At 44.8% G+C, this 14735-nt stretch overlaps 1 protein-coding gene across 1 annotated transcript; it reads right to left on the reverse strand.

Annotated features, from left to right (window-relative positions):
• Window positions 1-7529: 7529 nt before the first annotated feature.
• C6H10orf88 (chromosome 6 C10orf88 homolog) lies at window positions 7530-13394 on the reverse strand. The gene is made up of 6 exons (XM_075423878.1): window positions 13202-13394; window positions 12092-12298; window positions 11103-11175; window positions 10321-10527; window positions 9106-9569; window positions 7530-8083 (listed from the first exon to the last, which is right to left on the reverse strand). Exons 1-6 carry the CDS (start codon window positions 13357-13359, stop codon window positions 7855-7857), a joined length of 1338 nt encoding a protein of 445 aa, XP_075279993.1. The 5' UTR covers window positions 13360-13394; the 3' UTR covers window positions 7530-7854.
• Between the last annotated feature and the right edge of the window lie 1341 nt (window positions 13395-14735).

Below are 14735 nucleotides of genomic sequence, written 5' to 3' on the forward strand. Positions count from 1 at the left end.
GAAAAAGATATGGAAATTAATAATTTTCAGTTGATAATAGAGAAAAATATCTTGTTGATTCCAGAACTGTACAGGAGTACAGCACTCATCTCAAGGAAAGAGATGGATCCAATTTTGACAATCTAGTGAACTTGGCCTGACTGTGAAAAGCACCTTTAAGGCCAACACTCCGTTTCCATACGGCAGCTATGTGTAGATTACTCCAGCTCATAATGAGAGGCCCTGTACTGAACAAGGATGCCTAGCATCTAGAGGCTGTGCACACAAGGCAAAAAAAATCCACTTTCTTCAGCAACTTTTCCTTTTATGCTTCATCCCTTCAAAAAAGACATTCATGTAATGCTGGAACTCAGCTTCTCCACGACTAACGTAGCCAGCTTTCCAATGCCAACACCACTCAGCTCTCCCAGGAAGGCTCCAGAGCCGATCTCTGGCCTAGAGCTAAGCCTCGGCACTGGCTCAGCATGCTCCCTGCCCAAGCACTCGTCCTGCAGGAGCGTAACGCCCATCCTGAGCCAGAGTATTTCCTAACCACACTTGGTTCATACAAAACTCCATCACCCTCCCAACCCTGCTGCTCTGCTTCTCCCAGATAATGATTTAATGATTCAGCGTGACCTCAACAGGCTGGAAAGTTGGGCAGAGAGGAACCTGATGAGGTTCAACAAAGGCAAATGCAGGGTCCTGCACCTGGGGAGGAACAACCCCAGGCATCAGCACAGGCTTGGGGCGGACCTGCTGGAGAGGAGCTCTGTGGAGAGGGACCTGGGTGTCCTAGTGGACAACAGGATAACCATGAGCCAGCAGTGTGCCCTGGCTGCCAAGAAGGCCAATGGGATCCTGGGATGCATTAAGAGGAGTGCGGCCAGCAGGTCGAGGGAGGTTCTTCTCCCCCTCTACTCTGCCCTGGTGAGGCCTCATCTGGAGCACTGTGTCCAGTTCTGGGCTCCCCAGTTCAAGAAAGATGAGGAGCTACTGGAGAGAGTCCAGTGGAGGGCTACGAGGATGGTGAGGGGACTGGAACATCTCTCCTACGAGGAGAGGCTGACGGAGCTGGGCTTGTTCAGCCTGGAGAAGAGAAGGCTGCGAGGGGACCGAATATATGCTTATAAATATCTGCAGGGTGGGGGTCAGGAGGACGGGGCCAAGCTCTTTTCAGTGGTGCCCAGCGACAGGACAAGGGGCAATGGGCACAAACTGAAGCACAGGAAGTTCCAGCTGAACATGAGGAAGAACTTCTTCCCTCTGAGGGTGACGGAGCCCTGGCCCAGGCTGCCCAGGGAGGTTGTGGAGTCTCCTTCTCTGGAGGTGCTCAAGACCCGCCTGGACAAGGTCCTCTGCAGCCTGCTGTGGGTGACCCTGCTTTGGCAGGGGGGTTGGACTGGGTGACCCACAGAGGTCCCTTCCAACCCCGACCATTCTGTGATTCTGTGATTTGAAGTGCCTGACACCACATTTTCCCGGCTGTTGCACTCCCGGCTGGGGGCAGTGAAAGTGCCTGCAAATAACAGGGTCGCAGCAGCTGAATCCCTGGTGCTTTGTCCTACAACGCACACTCATTTGTCCTGAGGATCTGCTCTTGTACAACACCTTCCCTATAATCATTCTCTTCTCATCTTAAAGGACTTTAATGCAGACTTGCTGGCCATTTTCTTTTGAGGCAGGAGAGGAAATTCAAGGTGGGACATCAATATTTTGGCATCACCTGATATCTGAACACATCACGCTATCCGAACATGGGCTCAACACACAGGGTTTGAAAACAGTTTTCACACTCAGCGTTGCAGCACGAGTACACAGAGCAGCAGCCCAGGTGCTGACAGACCTTGCGCAGACGGAGCTGCCAGCCAGCCTCACGTGTGAGCACGGGCTCGGCCCTTCAGCAACACCCGGCCACTGCTGAGGGCTCCTGTGCCTTAGGATCAACTCCAGTGCAAGAAAATTTCCCAACCATTCATACAAAAGTAATTTCAAACAGTTTGACTAACAAGTAACTACCGGAGTAAATTACCGGGCTATCATAGCCATAGACATTTTTTCTTGCTTCTGATGGGCACAGCATTGATTGGTAGGGCTCCACACACCAGTTCACATATTAAATGCATACAAAATGGATGTTAGCTTCTGAAAATTCCCTGCAAATATGTGTGTGGGTTTAAGAAATGAATGGCTATAGAGAGTAAATGCAAATTTAGCATTTCCAGATGCTCAAGGGAATTCAAATGCTATGCAAAATCTTTCTGCATGTGTTCAGAGCCTCCACGTTTAAAGGCAGTATAAGTGCATTGTCACGGTGAAGTGAGAGTTGCATTCAAACTCCTTAAAGTGAGTTAAAAGTCAGAGAGAATTCTTCTAAAGAAGGCATAGGTCTGAGATTAAAAATATAGGAGCATTACAGATGCATCGTATGTCAGTTTGTTTATAAAAGAAAAAAAGGGTTTGTACAAAAAAATTGTTTTTATGAAAGAAAAGTAGCTCGATGTGTTTCAAGAAGGTCTGCGTTGCAATTTGACTGTTCTAGTAAACTCGAAAGCAGAGCTGTTTGCACCGTGGTGGGACACCCGCTCTCTGTATCGGACAAAATCAGTGCCAGGCTCCTGCGTGAGCCCTGGCTGCTCACACACCACGCAGGCACTGCACCGGACCAAGGTCAGGGTGACAGCACATCTGCAGCACTGTCACAGCCTCTAGCAGCTTTAAAGACTGCATGTTGTAGTAGGAAATGCTCTGGATTTCATGAGCTTTGCTCCTTATGGAAAGACAAAGTAGCATAAATATATTTGAACAGATATACATTAGACTCCCGCTAGAAGGAATTGAGGCTCTGGGACTGCATTTGTTTTCTTAATTCAAGAAGAAAAGGCTGATTTCTTTTTTTTTTTCCTACCTTCTACTGTGGGACTAAGCAAGTTTAATCTGCAAAGTGGCTGTAGTGCAATCTTCTTTTAAATCTGTGACTAACATGAATCTGGCCTTGCTCATCCGTGAACGTTTCAGCAATAGGAAATTCTTTCTCATGACAGCTCTGACAGTCACGCTTTACAACCTGAGGAATCCTCAGCAAGAACAGGGAATGATTTGCCCAGTGCAGCCTAGAGGAGTTAGGTGTCAAAATGAAGGTGGGGAGAACCAAGCTCCGGCTGACCAGCGCTCAGAGCAAACTGCTGAATGTGTCTCCAAAGGGAGCCTGGCAATGCCTTCCAGAACATTCCTGCCCATATCAACACACCCAAACAGATGTTCAATGAAATCAGCTGAAAAATGTGCTTTGAATCCACGAGAGCTGACAAAAGCACAGCTAAACCTACTCCAAGCGGTACACACTGAAAAAAAACGGGCACATCTGTTACTTTCTCACTTACATCTGTTAAAGAGAGGCTGAGAGGTTCAGCCCTCCCTCTGTCACACCACGTAATACAAGATGACTGTGAAATAGCAGGGAGCAGAAAAATTAGAAAAGCCTCACCTTCCCAGCGGCCATCAAAACGCAGGTGCTCAGACAGCTCCTCGTCCTGCCTCTCCTAGCTGCTCTAGCTCTTGCTGAAGACGACTCAGTAGAATCCACAGGTATGGAAATGGAGTCTTTGTTTCACCTGTGAAATTTTATTTCTTTCTGTACAATAGGTGTTTTATAAGCAACTGAAGGGAAAAGTGTTCACAGAATCACAGAATGGTCGGGGTTGGAAGGGACCTCTGTGGGTCATCTGGTCCAACCCCCTCCCGAAGCAGGGTCACCCAGAGCAGGCTGCACAGGACCTTGTCCAGGCGGGTCTTGAATATCTCCAGAGAAGGAGACTCCACAGCCTCCCTGGGCAGCCTGGGCCAGGGCTCCGTCACCCTCAGAGGGAAGAAGTTCTTCCTCATGTTCAGCTGGAGCTTCCTCTGCTTCAGTTTGTGCTCATTGCCCCTTGTCCTGTCCCTGGGCACCACTGAAAAGAGTCTGGCCCCGTCCTCCTGACACCCACCCTGCAGATATTTATAGGCATTGATAAGGTCCCCTCTCAGCCTTCTCTTCTTCCGCCAAAGAAAATAATTCAGACACAGCTGAATTCCAATTATCTTCTTTAGTGGACTGTGGTTAGAAGCTAAATTTCATAGAAATTTAAAAAGCATTACATAAACAGAGCTAGGAAAACAACCACCACCTTGCACTGGGGAGAGGAAAAAAAGCACATCATTGTACGCCCACATGTAAAAATAACAGCCTAGTTAAATGCCGTAGTGACAGTTAACTGCACTTCGCAAGAGTGATTATTGTATGTGGGTTACTCTAACAGATCTGTAAATTCCGTTGCAGCTGCAGTAAAGATGACAGCTTGGTAACCTTACCACCTCTTGAACACTATGGAAGATTCAAATCTAACGCCTTCAGGTTCCTGCAGAGCTTTCCATCAGCTATCTCCAGTGCGACACTGTAACCTGTGACAGCATCACCACAAACTCTCGCTATACCGCAGGCTGTATCTCCAGGCAAAAAAGAGCTATTTCTTCATAAACTTGGAAAACTAATGCCATAGTAGGTGCCATCCGCCTGAAAAGAGATCCCAGGTCTGCTGATCACTCAGGTAAGAGGAATACATAAATTCAGAATCCAATTCAGCTCTTCCTGGGTGTAAACTCATTACCTTCATTCCACTAATGAAATAAGTGAATTACACTAATTCAGAACTAACGTGGCACCAGAGCAAAAGGTTGCAGGAAGTCTGTGTTTTGTGAGACCACAGCAGCACTTTTCAAACTGACGGACTGCTGGCCTTTTGGGTTAAGGGGTACTCTTGGAAGTAGCAAAAGCAGCACCCGCTCCTAGTTACAGAGGCAGTGTATGCGTGATCTGACTATGTGTTCAGAAGAGAAGACTCCAAGACTTTCAAACGTGACATTTTTTGATGAACTGTACATAGGGACCAGGGCTCATTTCTCAAGCCACAGACTGCTTAAAAAGCACATTCCAAATCACAGTCAAGCTTTGTTATAACCCGTGTATCTTCTAACAGTCCACTCAATTTCACTCAGTTTTATTTGTTGGTGCTACAGAAAAGCTACGCCACGTGATAAACACAGATAACTTACTCCACTCCAGGTTAAATCCTCTCACTGTACATATTGCCTATTAGAATAAAAAACATTAAAAGCACAGCCACTGGCGCAGAAATCAAAAGCATCATGCTTTTAACTTGGAGTGCAAAGCTGTTTAAGACAACTAAGCTTTAGTGCCCCAATCTGACACACTCTAGCACAATCTGCAGTCTGCTCTACAGTGGTCTAGGTGAGTATTGAGAGCTAAGGTAGATGACAAAATATGGGAAAGCTATTTTTAAAAGTTTGTTTTGTTACTCCCACCATGCTCACTGTTCTGTTACTGAGCCCAAAGCTTCACCTGAGCAAAGCACATTGCGCCACATGCCTTCAGGTGTCAGACCTAAGAAATATTCAGAATTAGTCATGCTCTCAACAGTAGTAAGCATATTTTCTTTTTTTTTAAAAAATTATTAACCCTCTGAACTCTACCAGCATTTTTAACATGTTCCTATTTATTTCAATAGTGAAAGATTTTGCATCCATTTGCTAGAAACTGTACACATCTATGATGTGAAAAGGATTCAAGTAGACCACACTCAAAGCATTATAAAGCACACATTACTTCTCATAGTATCTTTCACGATTTACTGAAAAATAATGAGTTTTACCAAGGACGAGCTAGTAATCCAGGCACAGGGTTAGAACCATGAGCTGCTTTTCTGCCCAGCTTTGCATCAGCAAAATGTCTCCCATCTATCCCGTTATTAATGACAGCAGCGCTTGGCAGAAATTTGGCTGCAGCGATACCAAAGAATTTGTTAACATTGTGACGCACAATTGTTTTATTACAGATTTTTACAACTTTTCAGTATTACAGATTCAGAATTTGCAATCGGTCTGGATCAACTCCTCAGAACCAAAATATCCAAAAAAATGCTTGTTTCATTTCCATTGAAATGACACAGTATTCAAAACCTTAAACATCCCACTTTATCTTTTCTCTACACAGGGTCCCTCACTAAAGCAGATGCTGAGGAAATGGCAAACCTGCAACAACACAGCTTCTACACTCTTTCATTTATGGTTTCAATTTCAAATATTACCATTATGGTAGCTGTGACACTAAAATATCACAAAGGCCAAGCAGGATATGGCTACCAAAAAATCCAGAGCTCATACTTTCAAATCTGTGCCAACTTCTACTCAGATTTGTCACCTAAAGAGGCAACAGGGAAAAAACCCAAACAAAACAAAAAAAAAAAAAAAAAAAAAAAAAAAAATCAATAAACGAACAGCCTTGGAACAGAACAACACTTGGAAGCATATTTCAACTTTTGTTGCAATTAAAAAAACCTCTCAACCTTGTACTCTATCTTAACTCACCGAGTTGAAAAAGAATGTAAGTGACTACCTCAGGGTGCTTCTTCGGAAGCACGTAAAAACTAACTTTACAGCTGGAAAGCGATTTGTTAAGTACAACGTAATTCAGGTCCTTTTTACTTCAAAAAATATACTCTCTTTTTATCTTTTCAAATCACTTTGAAATTGCACCTGGCATGAGTTAAGCTGAGGGACAACTGTGAGATATCTGTTCGAAGCAAATTAACCTCCCTTCAAAATCTGCTCCTGTGGGTGGCTACCATCAAGATCCGACAGTCTTCCAAAGACATCCACTTTCCTGGAGAAGTAGCAAATATTAGGTAGACTAGCTAAAGATACTGGATTGCATGTGTCTATGCTGCTTGTTGAGTCAACACTTGCTTCCCCATCACAGCTTTTACTCAATGCATTTCAAGACATCAAATACATCCAATGTCTGCGGACCCAACTTTGGAGTTTACCATTACGGCCCTACACAGTCCAAGTTAAATGGCACACCCCAGAATTCAAAGAGCAATAGGCAGAATGAAGTATGAAGCTGACCCTCCACAAAAGTGGGACTTCGAGCCACATTTCTACCTCCTCAAAGGACAGCAGAACTGATCCCAACAGGTTAAAGTAAGCATGATGCAATAAGGCTACTTCTCTGGCCTAAGGCTGGTGAAATGCAACAGGTCCTGCCCAGCACTTTCTGTCTGGCAACGAGGTCCCCTTGAGAGGAACCGCGGATGAAAGACATTCCTTTGGATAACGAAACATGGACAAATACAAGTCTTCTCAGTACACATTCATTTCAGTCGTTCCTGCATGGCTCAATTAATTCAGGAGGGAAAAAGTATAATGACAGTCTTGTTTCAGATATCACTTTGGGGCCTGTGCAGCCAGCAAGGCTTTCAAAGAGCCCAGGCTGGGGTTCAAGTTAGCCTGTCTCGCTAAACCTGACTCCTTAAACAGTCTAAGTTAGGCAATGCCAGTACTACCCTTCCTCTTCCAGATGCAGCAATAAACATCTTCAATAGGAGTGCTGTTAAAATAAACCAATAGCACAAAGAAGCCACATTCTGTTCTACTGGTAGCACGTTACGCAATGAAAATCAAGACAACAAAAAAGTGAACTGACTACATGCAGGTAAAAAGCAGGCTGTAACTCAGTTTATTTAGAGTACATCTCCGCTGTTCAAACTGAAACTGGGAAACTGTGTTTCACATGGCTTTTAGCAATGCTCTTTTAATAAATAAGCCACAAAGGGCATACAAAATCCTTACATTTAGGAAAAAGCACACATTCTTAAGATCTTTCATAAAATTGTGTTACAATAGTGGATAGAAATACAGTAACAAAATACAAGTCAATGACACTGAGGTTCTTTACAGTTATAACTCCATAAATACTAAGCTTTGTAGAGTATAATTGCCCTTCAAGTACTCACACTGAAGTCCTGTATCTATATACATCTATCTCTCTCCGTTAGAGAGCCCCTCGTTAGAATCATAGCGTGCTTGTGAAATTTCATTTGGCTTTGAGTTCTGAACCAAGTCCATTAACAGAACCATTTTATTGTCTATATGCATCTGCAGAGCCTGGATTTGGCGATCAATATAGTCCATTAGTTTTTTCTCCATTAGATCCATATTTTTTGAGATGATCTTTTCCAAATAGGAGCAAACAGGTTGTTGTTCTATTCTGTGAAGAGAGCAAATATAAGAATAAGTATAACCTGTTTCTTACTGACAAGGGGCACGATAGAGATCTGGGCACTTGAACTTCTTTTAAATGTAAAATCTCATTTCTTAGACAATAAACATTGGATGATACTAGGCTTTCAGCACAAGCAAAATACCTTGCCTACCTGCCACATTTTAAATCTTGGGGTTTTTTTAATAACATGGTAGGGTATATAGTCATCTTCCTTCAACCTTATTTTTTCAAAGGCTCAATTATGCATTAGACAGTTATGTAGAACAAAATCCACACAACTCCACAGTACACACAGAGTTCAAATTCGTCAGTATGGCAGCCTTTATTCTTCTCAACTAAAGGGTTTCAAGAGTTATACAAACTATGCAAATCTATTTTTGCATCTGTATTCTTTAAAAATACTGTACTTTCCCAAGAGACTAAGCTATTCAGGCTCCATTAGAACCCCAACTCCTACGCAATATTCCTCACTATTTCCACTATTGTTCCTTAGGTATCAAACTGGGTGCACGACTACTACGACGAAGCTTGCACTGTAAACGCCAACAAACGAGGAGGGACAAGAAAGATCAGTGGGATGAGATACACTAAGCACAGCAGAAAGATCATGGCACATCGTGTAAAAAAAAGGAAGATATAAGAATTTAGGAGGCAGAAGTAGTCAAAATCATGAGGCAGTAACAGACATGAAAGACAAACTAAGTATGTATGAAACTGCAGAAAGACCATACTTTTTTTTGAAACCATAAAAGGAGAAGCAGAGGCAAAAGACAGAAACAGTTTAGTAACAACAAATGATGATGTGATTTCTTCTGAAAAAACTCCTGTATTCAAGCAGCTCATCCGAAAAATTGTAATCATGTTCACCACCACACAGCCTTCAAAACGTATTTTAAGACTCACTATTGCTGTTAATGAGAATAAAATGCTTACAGTATGTATTGTTTAAACTCATCAACAAATACGGTCAAACTGCCAGTTTAGTAAGTGTAACAAACTTAACTTACCCATCGCACTGAATGCCTTCCTCTTTAGTCACTGCCTTTTTACCAAAACGCCTATCGCCATCTTTTAGCCGAAGCTGATTTACCTGGCTGCATAAGTTTTGAAGAAAAGGAAGAAGCACCTGTGGATTAGCTACGTTTGGGGTTTTGCTCACTTGTTCCTGCATATGCAAAGGTCCTATGACTTTAAAATCATTTCTGAGGTCAACCGTATTTTGCTGGGTAGTAAGTCTTTCAGAAGTATCCCCTCTTTCAGGTACCTGTGTGTTCAGATCACAACTTGTTTTTAAGTCTTCACATATTGTTTCACTTGCTAAACGATTTTTAACAAGCAAAGGTTCACTGGCTGATCGATCTAGCGATGGCTGAATAGCTGCACTGTGCGATCCATCTATCGCACGGTCACCTCCAAAGTCCGCATTTTTCCCAAAGATCCAATTAAGTTTGTCTCCAAGAGGTAAACTGTTCTGATGGGAAGAAAAACAATATTATTAATATTGAGGTATTAAAATCTACTGGAAATTATACAATAACAATAGATAACTCTTCATAATTACAGCATTCTACTAGTGTGACAAAGATTTTAGTAGTAGTCATGAATTCTATTAGGGAAAATCACAGGAAAATATTTTCCTTGTACATACTGTGTGTTAATTATCTTGTCAGTCTCCAAGTAACAAAAGAGTTTTGCTGACTTCTTTTTTACCATGGCACATCCCCAGGACTGAACATCATTAACATCAGATGGATTCAGGATTCTGTTTAAACAGCCTACTTTGCAGGATTAGGAACTAAACCAAATAAATGCTCTATAAGAGTATGTTCCCTTTAGTTGAAGGTGACATGCTTTTAATAACAATAAAGGGGACAAACTAGCTGATCTACGCACACCCCAAACATTACAGGGAACTTGCCCGCCCTCCTTGACAAGCAGCAACAGCGGAAACGAACAAAAGGAAAGTGGCAGTGAAGCTTAAAATGATGATGATACAGAGTTCTTAACTTCAGACTTAGTGCAGTGACTCCTTGAGCGCACTATCTTTCTTCACTGCACTCCTTATTTAAGGGTGGAAATAGCTAAACCAGGACTAAAATGACAGAAAGTCTGGGTTAAAAAATTCATTTTCAGCAAATCAGTTTAGAACACGCTTAACTGCTACAGTAGGTAAGATCACAGAGCAGTAGTATCTACGTTTATGGAACAGCACAATGACTTACTTTCTGCTGACATCGGACCATGTCCATCAGTTGCTGAGCACCTGGAGACAACTTAGATCCCATAGATTCCATTATCGTTTGCACTCTGTCTAGGTCTATGCTTGAGCCTAGTGAAGGAAAATCAGTTGCTAGTTTTGCAGACACTGTTTTCACTTGTACAATTATCTTACTGATGAGTACTCTTTGTTTCTCACCAATGGAGAGCAGCTATTGCAAGGAAAAAGAATATTTTGGTTAGGAAAAAAATAGCTTCATGTTTTCTTTGTATGTATGGGGCAATGCATTATTATTTGAGTCTTGGGAAAAATAATGCTGAACTCTTTTGCAGGGAAATTAACACAATTTCTCCTTGCTATGACTTTTTGGAAAATTCTGACTGGAACAGAGGTGCCTGCATGACCCGAAGATAAATCAAGCCTTTATCTTCTAAGCACCTACAAGAGTGGCCATACAGATTTTCATAAGGTTATTAAATGCATCACAGTTAACAGCTCTAATTATATAACAACTGTTGATTATCTAGTTTATGAAGTTTTTTCTCCTCTAAGAGGGGTTATTATCTTTCTCATACTAAATAATTAAGTCTTCATAAAAAGAAAACTGTGATACAAAATTAAAAGAACTCTGCTATCAAGACAAAGTACCATCTAACAGATTTATAAGTGATTATATGAAGTAATGAAATGTATAAAAAACATCATTTGACTAAAAGCAATACAATTTAGTCAATTAAGTAATTAAAAAGGCAAAGAAAAGTAAAACAATTGTCTTGAACTCCCTACCTTAATTCTACAGGAGGCTGCAGGGCATTCGAACTTCATGTACTTTTTGTATAAAGTAACCTCTTCAGTTTCACTAAGAAAGTAAAATAAACAAGCTGTGACATCACCACTTAAAGAACTTTTTTCTTTAGCAGAAATACACTGTATCAGTAAATATTTAGGTAAGAAATAAGCCTGACTGGAACATTTCTAGTGTGGTATAGCAGTTTTAACACTTATATACAACTCATATTGAATCTTATCAGATTCGTATATAAAAAAGGATTTGTATGTGTACGTACATTATCTACTAGAGAAGCTTTTGAGGTTCAGTACGTTATTCACACATCTTCCCTGAGGGTCTGAGTCGGCTGGTTTTATTTAGCTAATTAAGCAGCAGATGTGTCATGTAATAACTTAAAAACAAAAGAGAAGACATTGCTTTAATTGCCCTGGCAAAGCATGGAAGGAAGCACTGCAGTGGAAGATAGATCCTTCTCTTTTTATTTTCTCTCTTGTTCTCACAGTGTGAAATGACTATGTATCAAAGCGACACGAGATCTTTCGGCAAAGATCAGCTCAGAGATCCGCTGAAGAGACGAGCAGATCTGTTGTCCAGAAAGACAAAACAGTGCACAAAAATTGCACCTGTCCTAACTCCTCCTGCAGTCTTACACAACAGAACTCCAGAGCAGCACTTCGCCCAATTACATGTTCCACTAACTGCAAAAGAACAAGAAAGCAAGTAGCATAGCTGCAGCCTTAAACCTTTATCAAAGGGGCAGCATCCATGCAATCCACCCGTAAAGGTGAGGAGCACCCAGGGTCACAGAATTACAGAATGGTTTGGGTTGGAAGGGACCTTAAAGATCATCCGGTTCCAACCCCCCTGCCACGAGCAGGGACATCTTCTACTAGACGCTGCCAGAGAAGGGCCAGACGGCGTTAGACACCCAGGAGCAAACCCCCCACCCACACAAACACACACCCCGCCGGTGCCCACCACTCACCCCGGGGGCCGGGCGGCTCCCAGGCTCTCACCCCGGCCGGTGCCGCAGTACTCCTCGCCCACGTACACCTCCATGTTGCGGGCCTCGCTGAAGATGCTGACGGAGACCATCCGGAACCCAGCGCCGGCAGGCCGGCACTCCAGCTGCAGCACACAGGGCACGTCGCTCCCGCTGCCCGCCTGCCGCTCTGCCACGACGGCCTCGGTGCTGCGGGGGAGGGAAGTGATAGAGGGGATTGTAAGAAACGTGAAACTATAACAAAAAAGCCTTAATATTTTCTAGTTTTTAGTAGTCTTTAGTACCGTAACTTGTATTCCTGCATGCACAGTGATCTAACGATGCAACTGTTACACCAATCCCTGCTTTCTCACTAAGGAATGTAGTGGAAGGACATGGGCACAAGCTATCACTTAGTCCTTAGACAAAATAATTAAGTGAAACAAAAGTTGTCTTGGTTCTCAGCAAATATTTGGGATAATTGTGGGATAAAAGAGACTCCTAAATAATTCTACTCCAGACAGCTCGGCCTTGGGAGGGCAAATGCACCAAGCTACAGAGATAAGGAGGCACCAAGAGAGCAACAAGACCAGAGCAAAACAACCTGAAGGACATGATGGACGTGATCCTAGAACTGAGTCTGCACAGAAACAAATGTCAATCAGTGATGAAGAGGATGGGCCTTCATCCTGGGACCTCCGAAGACCACCCAAAGATGCAAACAGACATGCGTGGAAAATATTTACATATGCTAATTAGTCCTTAGAAATATATAATGAATATTTACACATGTGATTGTATTTAACCTGAAGTAACAGGGTGTCTGGTGTGCACGTTTGGAGGAGAAATCCCCCGTGTACCCGGCGCCGCAATAAAGAATCTCTGCTGAACAGGACACATTGGGCTGTTAGGTTTTTCCTACCGGATCTTCAAATCGGAAGCGCCACGGTCGCGTTTGCCCCGCCAGGCCCGCTCCCGCCCCGCCGCCCGCCTGCCTGCCTGCCTGCCTGCCTTCCCTCCCGCCCAGGCCCAGCCCGGCCGCCCCTCCCGCCGCCCGCTTGGCCGCTGCCGCCTGAGGAGACCCAGCGGGGCGGCCCCCTCCGCCGCCCTCACCTGGTCTCGCCGCCGCCGCCGCCCGCCTCCCGCCGCAGGCAGAGCGCCCGGGCCAGGCCGCCCGGCGGCGCGCAGGGCCAGGAGCACCCCGCCGCCACGCAGCACGGCTCCGGCGGGCCGCCGCCCGCCTCCTCCGCCGCCGCGCAGCCGCTCGCCATCGCAACGCCGCGGGGAGAACCGAGCGGCGGCGGCGACAGCCGAGGCGGCGGCGCGGCCAACCGTCACCGGCGGCCGCCGGGCGGAAGGCGCCTGCGCCGGGCGGGGCTGCGCGCATGCGCGGTTGCGGCAGCGCGCGGCGGTGGGGCGGGAGCCGCCCCTGAGGTACCGCCCCTGAGGCACCGCCCCTGAGGTCCCGCTCCTGAGGCCCCGCCCCTGAGGCACCGCCCGCTGCCCGGGCCCGCGGCGGGAAGGGTTCGGTGCGCCCCGGGGCCGCTAACGGGGTTCTGCCTGCCCGGGGTCTCTTCCCAGGAGCAGCGGGCTCTGCCCCACCTCGGCTCTCGGGGGTGGCAGCGTCCGCCGGCTGCCAGATCCCCTCGGCCACCCCTCGGCCAGCCTTCTCCTGCGGGGAGCAGGGGCTGACACGGGGGTGGGGAGCGGCTGCTCCTGGGCCGTCTCCTCAGATAACGCCCACAGCGCGGGCAAAGGCCGGGGTTAGTCCTTTCCCTAATAAACTAATGGGTTTTCTCTGCTTTAATTAATGAATTAATTAAAATTAATCAATGTAAGTGCTTCAGCGTAGAAACTGTGTCGTATCAGTCTCCTTTCTGAGTTTCTGAATGCACTTGATGCTTCTGAAATGCGTTGCGAATTCACCCAGTTTTCGAGACGTGTATTTTCGGTGACAGCTGGAACTAGATGATCTTTAAGGTCCCTGCCAACCCTGACTGTTCTAAGATGACTGTGATCGTGAGGGAGCGATGAGTGGCATGAAGTTACAGAATTTCGGTGAGAAGAGTTATCTTTAACTTAGAAGGGACTCGGTAAAAATCCCCGTTTTGGGGATTTCCGTGTGTTTGTGGGGTTTCCATGTGTTCATACGCGTTGCATTTCTGGTATTTTTAAAGTAAAGATGAAAAAACAGGAGACAAAGAGGAAGCTGACATTTCAAAGAGTCGATTGTTTTATACTAGGGTTTTTACTGAGCTGACCATAGCCAGTATAAACATCCTAAACATTGTAGCCATTGGTAGCAATATTTTATGTTTCTAATCTCGTATGATCTCACTGCGGTAGCAAAATCCTTTAGAATAAACCAGTCTGATCCCGACGTGGCTCGGTGCTCCTTCTCCGATCAGCATCTAAACGTGTGCTGCTTTTTGTTTGCCGTAAGCTGTCTGACCAGTTTTTGTGCAAGCCTAATGGATTAAGTTTTACTTCCCGTTTCCTTCGCAGAGACAAAGTATCGGAGTGCTTTTCGTGTTGTTTGCCTTCGGAGCAGACGGTTCTCGCTCTTCTGGTTCTGCGTAGAGCAGCCAAGAGCCAGGTACTCCGTGTCTGCTCGGATGCCGTAGTAGTTTCTCCAGGAAATCTAGTC

The sequence above is a fragment of the Opisthocomus hoazin genome, chromosome 6, assembly GCF_030867145.1.
Source record: "Opisthocomus hoazin isolate bOpiHoa1 chromosome 6, bOpiHoa1.hap1, whole genome shotgun sequence".
Lineage (NCBI taxonomy): Eukaryota > Metazoa > Chordata > Aves > Opisthocomiformes > Opisthocomidae > Opisthocomus > Opisthocomus hoazin.